The sequence below is a fragment of the Bombina bombina genome, chromosome 3 (genome assembly GCF_027579735.1).
Source record: "Bombina bombina isolate aBomBom1 chromosome 3, aBomBom1.pri, whole genome shotgun sequence".
NCBI classification, from domain to species: Eukaryota; Metazoa; Chordata; class Amphibia; order Anura; family Bombinatoridae; genus Bombina; species Bombina bombina.
Window position 1 is genome coordinate 741,583,935 of NC_069501.1, and position 15,676 is coordinate 741,599,610.

The window sequence follows — 15,676 nt, forward strand, 5'->3', positions numbered from 1 at the left end:
GAAGAAAAATTACGTCCATTGCTTAGCCCGGTCGTCGAACCCAGAGTGGATATCGTTGAGGTGGCTCCGAAAACATCGAGGCGTTCGAGGCCTCCAGTTCGTTCTGATGCTGAAGGGGGTAATAGCGGTCGGAGAAAATCCAGCCCCAGTCCGGGGTTAAAGGCGTCTGTGAGGAAGAAGTCAAGTTCGAGCTCCGGAAGTCGGCAGACAGGAGCGGAGTTTGCTGATAATGTGACGCAGTCCGGGAGCACTTGTTCCATTACGGAACAATTCACTGAGCCTGTAATGAAGGGTGATTCTTTGCCTAAGGGTAAGACGGCCAATTTAGGCCAGAAAGTAGTAATTAGAGGGAAAAAGCAAGCTAGTAAAAGTGACGGCCTGCCGAGGCCTATTTCTCTGTGTGAGGGTAATGAACAAGCGAGTATATGTAGTTTAGGTAGCGCCTTAATGAAAAAGAAAGGTGAGGGTTTGATTGTATCAGGGCCGATTGAAATACCTCAGGCAGTTTCAGAACAGTTACATAATGTTTCTAAGTCGGCTCATTTTTTAAGACCTTGCAATAATACGGAAAATCAGGCTTATCGGGTGTTAGACGAGAGGGTTGAAAGGCCTGAAGCCAGCGATAGTCATCATGATACCGAGGTTGATAACGGTGTGGTAGAATTAGATTTATATTTAGATTCTTCTGAGGATGATTTTATTCCTCCTTCTCCCAATGTAGTTAACACTATTAGCCAGTTTAATACGTCAGTCAGGGTCACGGGTGATCCAGTTTTAAAGGGCGAGTTAAGAAATTTGAGGGATAGGAATGTTGAAGTAATTAAAAATTTACCTGTCACTAATGATGTTTTTCTTTTAGATGGGAATGAAACTGGGTCACGGCCTGAGAATTCCCAGGGTCTTTTAATGGTGGGAAATGACGGCCTAAGTGGGGAGGCTTATGGCCTTCAGGAATCTTGGACGGAAAATATCAGGCTGGATATTGAGGACGGCGTTCCAGGGGTGGAACGTTTTAATGCAAAGGGAGAAGAAACAAGGGTGAGTACGGCCAACAATTTTAATTTTGGTCTTCAGGGCATGATGGGTCAGAGTATTAATAATACATGTCATAGCTCGGTTAACTCTGTTCAACGTCCAAACAGGTCTGGGATTGGGAGAATACAAGGTAGAGGTAGACAACGCAAGAGGTATGGGGATTTAAGGGGAGAAGGGTTTGAGGTCCCATCAGCTAAGAAGGGTAAGGGTGTTTCAGTGGATAATAGGTTGGGTATGTCTACAGCTAGTAGGGGCATTGGAATTTGGGCACCTTCTGGGGGTTTGTCACATGTTTCTTTTTTACAGACGGAAAAAGGGCAGCAATTAATGACTAACACGGATCCCAGGGCTACTGGTTTCCAGAATACAGAGAAGGTTACGGCTGCATCTCAAAGGATTCAGTCTGCAGTGCCTCAGGACCCGAGTACAGGTAATGAGGGATCCGGTGTTGTGAATCTGAATGTGGGGGTTGATACAGTTGGTGTGCATGCTGATCCCTTATCTATAACTGTTGTAACAGGTTTAAGGGACTTGTTAGCCAAATTAGAAGGAACAAAAGTCACGGGGGGAGTCGCCAATTCATGGGTTCCCACAGAATTGGTTAACCAAAATAGGGTATTAGGGATTGGTGGTGAGGGAATAAAGGATGTAGGGTCAGTACCTCAATCTCAAATGGTCGGTTTATCTCAGCAAAAGGGGACTAATGTTGATAACAAAACGGATGGGGGTCCTGAGCTGAAGATTGCTGACACGGCTTTGGCCAGGTCTTGTTTGTGTTCTATTGGGCCTTTGGGCATGCATTTGACGGTAGAGTTAAGAGAAAAGATTTACAAGAGAGATTTTATTGAATTATTTTCCCTCCTTCCTCTTGATCAGTCTTTTGAGATACCTGAAGATTCAAAAAAGGATTCGGCCAAGAAGGAAGAGGAGGAAAGGAAAAGACGTTACAGAAAATTACCAAAAACATTTACTAACTGGTTCCAGGCTTTTGTTATTTATGCTAGTGTATTTGCTGTTAAGTTCCCGGATCAAGGAGCGGCCCTCTTTTGTTATTTAGATGAAATTGCAGCTGCTCAGAGAACATATGGTGGTATGGCTTGGTGGTATTATGATGAACAATTTAGACAACGTTTGTCGGTTAAGCCTGAGATGAAATGGGATGATCGTGATATGGGTCTATGGCTAAAAGTGATGACTCCGTTAAGGTCTTCGCAGCCCTTTCGAGGGAGTGCCGGCGGATCTCTTCAAAACGGTTCGTCGGCAACAGCCAAAAAAGGTTTCTGTTTTGCTTTCAATGAAAAGTTCTGTAAATGGGGAGCATCATGTAAATTCAGACACGAATGTTCTGGGTGTGGTGGATCCCACCCTTCCAGTAAGTGTTTCAAAAAGAACAAATTGGGAGGAACACAGGAGCTCCCTGAAAAAGGGACTAACTCCGGTGAGGCTAAGCGGGATGGAGCTGTGGCTCGTACTTTACGCTAAACAGAAAGGTTGTGGTGATAAGGCCTTGTTGTTGCTACATGGTTTTGAGTTTGGTTTCAGAATTCCATCTTCGGGAGGCGTTGTTCATTACAGGGGTAACCTTAAGTCTGCTAGGGAATTGCCTGAGGTTGTTAGGAGTAAGCTTGAGAAGGAGGTTTCTTTGGGTCGAATGGCAGGTCCTTTTAAAATATCTCCTACCCCCCATTTGCGTATTTCTCCTTTAGGAGTGGTTCCTAAGAAAGAGCCTGGTAAATTTCGTTTAATTCACCACTTATCATTTCCAAAAGGTGGATCTGTTAATGATGATATTCCGGATGAATTATCGTCTGTGTCTTATACATCATTTGACATGGCGGTTAAGTTGGTCAGGGAGGCTGGTCAATTCGCTTTAATGGCTAAAATAGATATTGAGGCGGCTTTTCGGTTACTTCCAGTTCATCCTTCTTCACATTATTTGCTGGGTTGTTGCTTTGAGGGTTTTTTCTACATTGACTTATGTCTCCCGATGGGTTGTTCTATTTCTTGTTCTCTGTTTGAATGCTTTAGTTCATTTTTGGAATGGGTTGTTAAATTCAGGTCTGGATTTTCTTCAGTAGTTCATTATCTGGATGATTTTCTTTTTGTTGGTCCCCATGATTCGGACGTTTGTTTGAAATTAAGGGATTGTTTTTATTCAATGGCATCTGATTTTGGGGTTCCTATTGCAATGGAAAAATCTGAGGGTCCAGTTACGGCCCTTAAATTTCTGGGTATTACAATAGATTCTGAAAGTATGGAATGTAGGCTGCCTCTGGAAAAGATTGTGGATTTGTCAGAAATGATTCAGCAATTTTTGGCGGTCCGTAAGGTGACTTTGAGAAAAATGCAATCTTTACTTGGAAAGTTGAATTTTGCTTGCAGAATCATTCCTATTGGTAGAGTTTTTTCTAGAAGAATGTCATTGGCTACGTCTGGTGTTAGTAAGCCTCATCATTTTGTAAGGATTAAAAAAGGTCACAAGGATGATTTGAAGGTTTGGTTGGAATTCCTTAAAAATTTTAATGGTGTTGCAATATTCATGGAAGCTAGGGTCTCTAATGTTGATTTGGATTTGATAACTGATGCAGCTGGGGGTGTTGGTTTCGGGGCTTATTTTCAAGGGCATTGGTGCGCTGAAGTGTGGCCTCAAGAGTGGGTCAATTTAGGTTTAACCAAGAACCTAGTTTTCCTTGAGCTATTTCCTATTCTGGTGGCTCTGTTTGTGTGGGAAGTGGATTTGATGAATAAATCCATATTGTTTCATACAGATAATATGGGTGTTGTTTCTGCTATTAATTCTTTATCTGCATCATCATTACCAGTTTTGCGTTTATTAAGAGTGCTAGTCCTGAAATGTTTAAGTATGAATGTTTTCGTCAGGGCAAAACATATCCCTGGTAAGCTTAATTTGATAGCAGATTCTTTATCTCGTTCACAGTGGTCTCGCTTTCGAGAGTTGGCGCCTCAGGCGGACGTAGTTGGAGCGACGTTTCCCGTCCAACTTTGGAAGCTTGGGACGGAGGATTGGCTGAATTAATTAAAAAATCTTTGGCTCCAGGTACTTGGACGTCCTATGTATCAGTTTGGAAGGAATGGGAAATGTGGTTATGTCAATCTGAAATTAAAGAAGGGTATGATGATGTCACGGGTTGCTTATTGGAATGGATGTGGCATTGGGGAAATGTGGGTTTGTCACCATCTAATATGGAAAGAAGATTGGCGGCCCTTGCTTTTAGATTTCGCTTATTAGGTTTGTCTGATGTTACAAAGGTTTTTTGGGTCCGTCAGGTTCTTAAAGGCTTGAAGAAAAAGACAAAGGTTAGAGATAAGAGAAGACCTATTACATTTTCTTTACTTCAAAAAGTTTGGGTGGTATTAGCAGAGATTTGTGCATCAAGATTTGAATTAATATTATTTAGAACGGCCTTTGTATTGGCCTTTTTTGGGGCATTTAGAGTTTCGGAATTGGTAAGCCCTAGCAAAAAAGTGTCAGGTGGTTTACAAAAAGAAGATGTATTATGGAATGATAACAGAGTAGAAATATTACTGAGAAATAGTAAAACGGACATATATGGGAAAGGCAAGAACATAGTGCTATTCCCTAGCGGTGGTGAAATATGTCCATGTCAGGTAATGATGCTTTATGGGTCCATACGGCCTTTGCAGGATGGCCCTTTGTTGGTTCATTCAGACGGTTCTTTTTTATCACAATATCAATTTAGAGCCATTTTAAGAGGTTCAATTGTTTTATTGGGTCTTAATCCTTTAGAGTTTGGATCTCATTCTTTCCGGATTGGAGCGGCTACTGAAGCCGCTATGTTAGGTCTCAGAGAGGATATAGTTAAAAAGATTGGTAGATGGGGTTCAAGTCGTTATAAATCTTATGTTAGGCCTGATTTAAGGATATTAAAAAAAAAAAAAAAAAAAAAAAAAAAAAAAACCTTGAATAGAATGTATGTTTTGGAATGTTTGAGTTGTAATCATCCTGAACACTCCTTTTTCTCTTATTTTAGGTGTAAAGATCGTATGGGTGATGGGGCATTCGTTTATATACTGGGCCAATGCTGAGGCCAGTAAGAAAATGGGCGGCCTTCAGCTTGGGTGTCCTGTGGATCAATGGGAGGTCAAATGGTTTGGGATTAGGGGGATGTGCTGGGAACTCTTTTTTCCGTTGTTTCTAGATTTTGGCAGAATGTTTCCTCGTCCTCAGGTTTTGATAGTGCATTTGGGGGGAAATGATTTAGGTATGATTCCTCAAAAGGAACTAGTTAGAAGAATCAAAAGAGATCTGGGCAACATAAAGGAACTTCATCCTGAAATCAAAATAATTTGGTCACAGATTACTCCTAGGTTGGTTTGGAGATCAGCGAGGGATTATGATAGGCTAGAAAAGAGTCGTAAAAAAATTAACAAAATAATTAGCTCTTTTGTTAAGAGGTTGGGGGGAGGCGTAGTTTTCCACCCAGATTTTGAAGTAGATGGAGCTGAGGAATTTTATTTAAAAGATGGTGTTCATTTTAACCAATTTGGGCTGCAGCTATTTATTTTCGATATAAAAGAAGCTTTGGGAAAAATATTGGGTTTGGCGGGACTGGGCTGTTCGGTCAGTCCAGTCGGTGGCGGGGGTGCTAGTTCCCAGACAAATATGGTACGCAATATGGCCAAGTGATTTGGAGGATTTTAAGTAGTTGCCTCTCCATGGGGTGAGTGGACAACTGGTTTTATAGGGGCAAGGGGTTCCCTATTAAAGTTTAGGTGTACTTGGACGGACTCAACAGGGATATAGCTGAGTCCAGTTGTTGAATAACGGCCATCTTGTTTTTGTGGGTTTGGGAACTAGCACCGCTGTGGTTTATGTTTTATTTGTCAGTAATGTTATTTATGAACATCAGGTATGTTCTGTGGAAAAATGTTTGAAAATGTTTGAAAATATTTATTACTCAATATTTAAATTGTGTTGTTAATAAAATGGCTGCGGCCAAATTTTATACCAAAGCTGTGTGTAACTCTTTTATTTATGTTATTATTTTAACTTATAATGGTTATAAGATTAAGGCCGGGGATTGACGACTTTAAAGGTCAGGGAACCCCTGGGAGTTCGAAGTAACGGGAAGGGGACTTGACCGTTGGAGGAATTAGGCCTTGGTTGTGATTGGTTATTTACTGTAGGGGGCGGGCTTAGCACGCGCTGTTACGCATTTAAAGAAAGAGCGGGAGAATCTGTCATCAGAATAATTATCAAACCTTTCTAGAAAGTGCTCCCTCCCTCCCTCCCTAATCTTTGTTTTTCCTTCCTTGTTCGTGTTTGTCGCAGCAAGGCGGGGGTGCTAGTTCCCAGACAAATATGGTACGCAATATGGCCAAGTGATTTGGAGGATTTTAAGTAGTTGCCTCTCCATGGGGTGAGTGGACAACTGGTTTTATAGGGGCAAGGGGTTCCCTATTAAAGTTTAGGTGTACTTGGACGGACTCAACAGGGATATAGCTGAGTCCAGTTGTTGAATAACGGCCATCTTGTTTTTGTGGGTTTGGGAACTAGCACCGCTGTGGTTTATGTTTTATTTGTCAGTAATGTTATTTATGAACATCAGGTATGTTCTGTGGAAAAATGTTTGAAAATGTTTGAAAATATTTATTACTCAATATTTAAATTGTGTTGTTAATAAAATGGCTGCGGCCAAATTTTATACCAAAGCTGTGTGTAACTCTTTTATTTATGTTATTATTTTAACTTATAATGGTTATAAGATTAAGGCCGGGGATTGACGACTTTAAAGGTCAAGAGCTAACTCTGTGCTATAAATAAATCAACAAGCAAAAAGAAAAAAATAAGACACATTTCAGTTTTAAATGACCTTTATTTATCCTTAAACCTTGCACTTTACAAATATACTGAAGAAGTCATGGGTACTTAATGTACGTGGTTAACAAAGCTGCAAAGGGAGAAAAAAGGAACACTGCTGCAATGAACAATAATACAAATTAAATATTAAAAATATAAAATGAATTTTTCCTTCTGTCGTTTGCACTATACACTATATACACACATGTGTACCATGCATATATTTTAAATATCATACTTAAAGGGACATAATACTCATATGCTAAATCACTTGAAACTGATGCAGTATAACTGTAAAAAGCTGACAGGAAAATATCACCTGAGCATCTCTATGTAAAAAAGGAAGATATTTTACCTCACAATTTCCTCAGCTCAGCAGAGTAAGTTCTGTGTAAAAAGTTATACTCATCTGCAGCCCAGCTGCAGGTAAAACATTTAAAAAAAAATGAAGAAATGAACAGCAGCCAATCAGCATCAGCAGTGCTGAGGTCATGAACTCTTACTGTGATCTCATGAGATTTGACTTGACTCTCATGAGATTTCATTGTAAACTTCCTTTACCTGATTGATGAAATAAGATGAGAGTTCACGATGCTCATCCCTTCAGATGTCCCAGGACAGACACACTAAAATGCTGCTTAGAAATCCTTTACAATGGGAGGTGGCTACTGAGGAACTTTTGAGGTAAAATATCTTTCTTTTTTACATAGAGATGTTCAGGAGATATTTTCTAGTCAGCTTTTTACAGCTATGCTGCATCACTTTGAAGTGTTTAAACATTTGGGTATTATGGCCCTTTAATTGTTTCTCAACTCCAGTCCTCAGACCGCCATAACAAGCCAGATTTTTACAATATCTGAACTAGTGCACAGGTGAAATAATTAGCTGATCAGTAACCATAGTTACTATCCTGCTCTGACCCATTAGCTGTCTACTTCACCTGTGCTCTAGTTAAGATATCATGGAAATCTGGCTTGTTAGGGGTACTTGAGGACTAGAGCTGAGAAACACTGTCATACTCAATATTAATTATTATATGCAGAGAGGCACCAATGTCAAGTTTATTTATGAGGCATTATTGTCTCTAACACCTTAAAGGGATAAAAAATTGACATGTGCATTCATCTTCGGGTGAACATGTATTCGTCCGAAATTTGGCCCATATATATATATATATATATATATATATATATATATATATATATATATAGAACAGTTAGTTAATAGCACCTGTGTCTTAGACCAATTTCATGTCACTTAGTAAGATATAGTGTACTATGTCCCTGAAGTAGGCTGTAGAGAGGATAACACACAGGGGCATATTTATCAAGGTCTGGCGGACCTGATTCAACACTGTGGATCAGGTCCGCCAGACCTCGCTGAATACGGCGATCAATACGCTCGCCGTATTCATCATTGCACCAGCAGCTCACAAGAGCTGCTGGTGCAACGCTGCCCCCTGCAGACTCGCGGCCAATCGCCCGCCAGCAGGGGGGTGTCAATCAACCCGATCGTACTTGATTGGGTTGTATAGTGGCGATGTGTGTCCAACAAAGAAAACCAAAAAATACTAATGGCACTGCACAATTTTATAAAATAGGGTAGCCTATTATTCTCTGGATTAATTTATAGAATATAGTAATGTGAATTTATTTATAATCCAGATTTAATATCTTACAAGATGGCAGAGGTGCTGTGTACTGGTTATTAGAAACAAAAGATATCAATCCTGAGATTGATGAAGTGTACACCTGAATAGCACTCTTCCCCTATTTAGTAATGGCAAAAATCGGAGCAGGTATAGAGGTCTAAATTGGGAGGAGTATGTGGCGATATATTAAAATATAACTTTTATTAGACAATTAAAAATAAAAAGCAACAACACACACATTGAACATATATACTTTATTAAAATCACAGGATAGGGTCTGAGTAAGTTCTCTCCGTGGATCACGGGAGATAGAAGTGGTTGTGATAAATGTTTAAGAGAGCCTGAATGTCAGTTGGACATCAGGGTATTCTCTTTCAATATATATTATTTCGATATAGGTAGCACTGACTCAGTATCAGTAGATATGCTATTAGACTTGGATGTACTGTGTGTAATTTGTAACTTGCGGTGGAATTTAATTTTTATATTTATAAATTTGAATAATGGTAGTGCAACTTTCTCTTAGAAATCAGTCTGACACTGATAAGAGGATTGAAATCCTATTGTCATCATATGGCTATATTTTGATGTTAGGTGTAACAACTCTGACGTTTTCAGACCCAACTTCTGTTGCAATGATTTTACTTTAGTTTACAAATTTATTGAATTAATATCCCCCTATGTTTGTTTCATTTACACACTTATCACTGTCTTGCATATTTTTTGGTAACGTACTGCTGCAAAATAGCTGCTGCTCGTAAGGCTGGCTTAGTATTGCTTATGCTGATAATTTTCTATTTGAACGTATTATCGTATTCAATGCTAGATATTTTTAAAGGCTATTTGCTGCTCTTAAATAGACCATTTGCAATATTAGATATATGCTAAAGCTCAATGATTCTTAACCGCCAGTTTGTGGTCAGCTTGGTCTTGCTTCAGCTAATGGTTGTCTGGTTTAAACGTATTAACCGTATTTTATACTGAGTTTTTTCAAAGGCTGTGTGCTGATTTTAGATAAACGTTTACACACTTGTCACTATCTTATGTATTTATATGTTAGAGTACTGCTACAAAATAGCTGCTGCTCGTAAGGCTGGCTTAGTATTGCTTATGCTGATAATTTTCTGTTTGAACGTATTATCATGTTCATAACTAGATATTTTTAAAGGCTGTATACTGGTCTTAAATAGACCGTTTGCAATATTAGATATATGCTAAAGCTCAATATTTCTTAACCTCTAGTTTGTAATCAGCTTGGTCAGTCCAGTCTTACTTCCGCTGACGGTTGTATGGTTTAAACGTATTTACCGTATTTTGTACTTGGTATTTTCAAAGGCTGTGTGCTGATTTTAAATAGACAGTTTGCGGTTTTGGATATATGCTAGTTGCAGTTCCGTATTTCTTACCCGCCTGTCTATGATCAACACTGAGCCCTTGCTGAGAGTTCTAGAACAATTTGAAATAACGTTACTGAATTAACCCCATTCCAAGGTTAATATACTAAATATTGTGCACAACCACAATTGTAACAACTATAAAGACTACCATTTCCTGCTAATTAAAAAATGCTAACATGCATTAAACAAACGGTTCCCTAACATGTTTCGCCACTAACGTGGCTTTTTCAAAGGGATGTGTGTCCGCCTGCTCAGAGCAGGCGGACAGGTTAGGGAGCAACGGTCTTTGTGACCGCTGCTTCATAACTGTTGTTTCTGGTGAGTCTGAAGACTCACCAGAAACAAGCGCTATCAAGCTCCATACAGAGTTTGTTAAATAGAGCCCACAGACTCTGAAATGTGTTAAACATAAAACCCCTTTTAATCTGCGATCAACTCAATAATATTGTACAGACTATGGCCCATATTTATCAAGCTCCGTACGGAGCTTGAAGGGCCGTGTTTCTGGCGAGTCTTCAGACTCGCCAGAAACACAAGTTATGAAGCAGTGGTCACAAAGATGCTGAATACGGCGAGCGTATTGCTCGCTGTATTCAACGAGTTCTGGCGGACCTGATCTCTCCAAGCCAAACGATTCCTGATCCAAGTATGTAGGCAAACTAAAGAAATATATCGTAGGCAGGAATGTAGATAAAAGGTTCCTTTATTCGATATCCAACATATGGAGGTCCATAGCAAAACAATACACTGTGGAGATAAATAGAATGCTGACATGTTTAGACTGTTGGCCATATTCGTAGCTATCTAATACACCTGCACCTGAAAATTTAAAATCAGTACTCAAAGTCTATTGGACAACAATTATCCAACCAAAAAGGAAGGATTGGAAGGTGTGTTACATTTTAATTTGTGATACATTTTAATTTACTAGCAGCAGACGAAAAGCTGGATAATTGTGTCAAGAATGGCTTACCCTGCTCATACAGACGATGCAAAACCTTAGGGAACCTTCTGTCCCCCTCAGAATTACCTCACTCTACTCCTTTAAATATGGAGTTTCATGGTTATCACATAAAGGGATGTATAGATGTGGCAAATCCAGGTGCAGACCATGCGAATTTGGGATTTTATCTGAAAATGTTGTCTCAGAGGTTACTATGTCTCAACTGTACCACATCATACGTCATTTATCTGATAACTTATATAGAGTTCCATCTTCAATATGTAGGGTTAATGACAAATGATGCAAACATTTGCATCAGAAATCATCATTAAAATAGGTGAAGCCAGTACACCTCTGGTTAAACACTTTACACGTATACATCACAAAAAGAACGATACATTTAGGTGGCAAGCAATCGAACAGATCAGACAACCCCCTAAAGGAGGGAATACGGATAAAATAGTTGGGAAGAGAGAGATATTCTGGATCTATAGGCTTAAAACAAGGGTCCCTACTGACCTAAATTTGGAATATGATCTGATTAATTATTGGAAGTAAGCCCCCCTCCGGAACATCTCTCTTCTTCTCTAGGGTCTTGTTACAGAAGCATTAGTTATTTTGTTGTGAAGAGCTTATTTCCCAGCAGCAATGCCTGAACCAGCCAAGCCAGCGCCTAAGAAGGGCTCCAAGAAAACCGTAACAAGTATCATTTCATAAAGAGTTAACTTTTTTTTCAGCTTTTAGAAACTATTGTCTAATCACCTCTGGAGCCAGACTGCTAATTGATAAGATGAACTTGTAAACTTGTTATCTTAAGTACTGTAATCCTATTGTGGCCTGTCAAAGGACATTGCTCTCTATCTAACTGTGTGATGGGGGATTTTGTGCTTTCCCCCCCCCCCCTGGGAGTGCCCTGTGTGCATGTAACCTTAATAAAAAGCAGGCTGGGCATCCCAGTCCTGAGTTCTTGTTTGACCCTCAATCGCAGCGTTGACTCGTTTTTGTGGGTAGAAGGGTATCCTAGCTGTACTGCAGCTAAGGGAGATGATTCTATATTTGCGAGACTCATATAGAATACTATGGAAAGCAGCTTCTCCCCTCTTTAGCAATAGGGATCCAGGCTACTAAGCGGTCCATCTCTCAGCGAGACTAAGGGTAACCGTAACAGTGGCGGCAGCGGCGGGATTTTCCTGGATTTCCTAGGAGAGGTACAGAACGGATGGAGAGCGCTTACGAAAAATTGAAGCGTACAACCCTAAAGGATTTACTTGAAAGCAGAGGGGGGTACGCCAGCAACCGGCCGAGGAGAGAGCTGATCGCAGAATTGACCGAACTGGATCAGAGCTTCACAATGGCGGAAACACCGACCACGATTAGTGACGAAAAAACCAGGATTGTTCGGGAAAGGCTCTCATTATACGGGCCGAACCCCTCCATGGAATTGGTACAGCAGTTGATGGCGGAGGCGGACGAGGATATACGAGAGACTCGAGCCCACGAACTCAACCTAGCGAACGCACACCGCAATGCTGAAGCCCCGCAGGTAATCATCCCTGTCGAAAATGCTGGGAGGCCCAAGATACCCTATGCGGCATTTCGACCCTTCCTAGAGAGCGAGACAGGGATTGATGAATATTTGGCGGACTTCGAAAGGCAATGTGCCCTGCACCAGATTCCCAACAGAGAGTGGCCCACGATATTGTCTGGGAAACTATCCGGGCGAGCCCTGGAAGCCTTTCGTACTCTGGGTGCTGAGGAAGTGACACAGTATGAGCTAGTTAAGGAGACACTGTTGCGACGGTACGCTGTAACTCCGGACACGTATCGCCGACAGTTTCGGGGCATGAAAAAGAAGCCTAATGATACCCATATGGAATGGGCGCACCGAATGCGGAGAGCGGCAAATCACTGGCTGAGCGGAAGTAAAGCGGTGACTGGTGAGGAAATTTTACAATTGTTTCTCTTAGAACATTTTTATAATGGCATGGAACAGCAAGGGAAGGAATGGCTGCGAGACAGGCGGCCTTCTACCTTAGAAGAAGCAGCCAAATTGGCCGATGAACATTATGACTCCCGTCTTCACGAACCCATGAACTACCGAGCTCCAGCACGGGTTAAACCCAGAGAGGTTTACCGTGCACCCCCTCGTGCTGAATTCCGAGCCCCGGTGCCCACAGGGCCCGTCCGACACTCAGGACCACTTAGCTCATGTAGGAATGGTTCTGGATCAGATCCGGGCTGCTGGCCTGACTCTGAAGCCAGAAAAATGCCACTTTGGGATGGCCGAGGTACAGTACCTGGGTCACCGGGTGGGGTGTGGAAAGCAGCGACCAGAGCCGGCCAAAATAGAAGCTGTTGCCAATTGGCCCACCCCCATCACTAAGACTCAGGTCCTAGCCTTCCTGGGCACGGCAGGGTACTATAGACGGTTCGTACCAGACTACAGCACACTTGCCAAACCCCTGACTGACTTGACCAAGAAGAACTTACCTCGACAGGTCCTGTGGTCTCCCCACTGTGAAACGGCTTTCCAGGCTCTCAAAAATGCTCTAATTAACGCTCCTGTCTTGGCGGCCCCAGCCCTTAACAAACGTTTTATCGTCCATACAGATGCTTCCATGTTCGGGCTGGGAGCCGTCCTCAGCCAAGTAGGCGAAGATGGAGGGGAGCATCCAGTTGCCTACATCAGCCGGAAGCTCCTGCCCCGCGAAGTCAGCTATGCAGCGGTCGAAAAGGAGTGTTTGGCTTTGGTGTGGGCATTAAAGAAATTGACTCCCTATTTATATGGTCAGGAGTTCACCCTGGTCACCGACCATAACCCGTTGGTGTGGCTGAACCGGGTCTCTGGAGATAACGGCAGGCTATTACGTTGGAGCTTATCGTTGCAACCCTTCAATTTCACCATTACTTACAGACCTGGGAAACAGAATGGCAACGCCGACGGGTTGTCCAGACAAACCGACCTCAGCCCCGCATAACCAGCGGTCTGGACAGCCTTAGTCTGCCCCGAAAAGGGGTCAGACCGTGTCTGCCAGAGTGTTCCACAGAAAGGGAGCACTGTTACAGAAGCATTAGTTATTTTGTTGTGAAGAGCTTATTTCCCAGCAGCAATGCCTGAACCAGCCAAGCCAGCGCCTAAGAAGGGCTCCAAGAAAACCGTAACAAGTATCATTTCATAAAGAGTTAACTTTTTTTTCAGCTTTTAGAAACTATTGTCTAATCACCTCTGGAGCCAGACTGCTAATTGATAAGATGAACTTGTAAACTTGTTATCTTAAGTACTGTAATCCTATTGTGGCCTGTCAAAGGACATTGCTCTCTATCTAACTGTGTGATGGGGGATTTTGTGCTTTCCCCCCCCCCTGGGAGTGCCCTGTGTGCATGTAACCTTAATAAAAAGCAGGCTGGGCATCCCAGTCCTGAGTTCTTGTTTGACCCTCAATCGCAGCGTTGACTCGTTTTTGTGGGCAGAAGGGTATCCTAGCTGTACTGCAGCTAAGGGAGATGATTCTATATTTGCGAGACTCATATAGAATACTATGGAAAGCAGCTTCTCCCCTCTTTAGCAATAGGGATCCAGGCTACTAAGCGGTCCATCTCTCAGCGAGACTAAGGGTAACCGTAACAGGTCTTGCTACAGTTTTAAATTAAACTAATTTAATTAAATCGAATTAAATTACATTAGTATTGAGCAGGATTTATTAGATTGTTTCCTACTTATTACAATTATGTTTACATCTCTATGAGTGCATCTCTCTTTGGATATTGAGTAAAGAAACCTTCTAACTACATCCCTGCCTACGATATATTTATTTTGTTCGCCTACTTACTTGGACCAGGAATCGTTTGTCTTGGGGAGCTCCCATTTGTCCCTTACGGAGCGTTCATAGCTCCGAGATTCGAGGATCCTGATTGGCTGGATAGTCCCACGTGACTGGATACACCCCTACTATCTCCTTCTATGGTGTTTGATGCCACAGACGCCGACAGCCGGGGACGGATGCAAGAGGCTCGCTACAGTTTGTTGCGGACAGTGGACACAGCTACTAGCTGTTGAGCACGGACTGCTCTAAGTTTTTTTGACTCCCGCTGACGAACTTCCTATATGGTTTATAGAGCCTGAAGATCCCCCGACACAGACATAGTCTATACAATATTATTGGTAGCAGATTAAAAGGGGTTTTATGTTTAACACATTTCAGAGTCTGTGTGTTATCCTCTCTACAGCCTACTTCAGGGACAAAGTACACTATATCTTACTTAGTGACATGAAATTGGTCTAAGACACAGGTGCTTTTAACTCTGTTCTATTTACACATTTTTGTTCTTCCAGGCAGGACACTTGCACCAGTGTTATTTTGAGCTCAATACCATAGAGATGTCCAATACATATTACTATTCTCTCTTGCCTGCAACAGAGAGAGGAAATGGGGATCAAATATGGACATTATCTTTTCTAAATATATTACTTCCTTTACTTTGGGGAGATTATTTGACAATATTTGAGATGATATACCCAAGACTCAGACAGGCATTCTAAAAACTACTGTGAAACCACATGTGACCATCAACACAGATCCCAACACACAGGCTGTTAAGCCCAAAGAGACAAGTAAACAATTAAAAAAACAACACATACACAAGGCTCTACATACGTTAGCAGTAGTGTAACTCCCCCACAAGCCACCTCTACTAACCCTCTAGAGGATAAAGAAAAAGCTTTTGAACAGGTCTTTTACAAGCCCCTGGAGAAAACAGGGATTGGCACAGAGAAACAGGACAGATAACAGTTGAGGGGACAGAAAGCA

General features: G+C 41.6%; 1 protein-coding gene across 2 annotated transcripts; it reads left to right on the forward strand.

Moving 5' to 3' along the window:
- Positions 1 to 221: 221 nt before the first annotated feature.
- Positions 222 to 5,705, forward strand: LOC128651909 (uncharacterized). 2 transcript variants are annotated; one of them, XM_053704875.1, is made up of 3 exons: positions 222 to 1,038; positions 1,342 to 1,465; positions 5,049 to 5,705. In XM_053704875.1, exons 1-3 carry the CDS (start codon positions 286 to 288, stop codon positions 5,702 to 5,704), a joined length of 1,533 nt encoding a protein of 510 aa, XP_053560850.1. In that variant the 5' UTR covers positions 222 to 285; the 3' UTR covers position 5,705. The 2 variants fall into 2 exon arrangements, with proteins under 2 accessions (XP_053560850.1, XP_053560849.1); XM_053704874.1 differs by having other exon boundaries at positions 222 to 1,465.
- Positions 5,706 to 15,676: the final 9,971 nt, after the last annotated feature.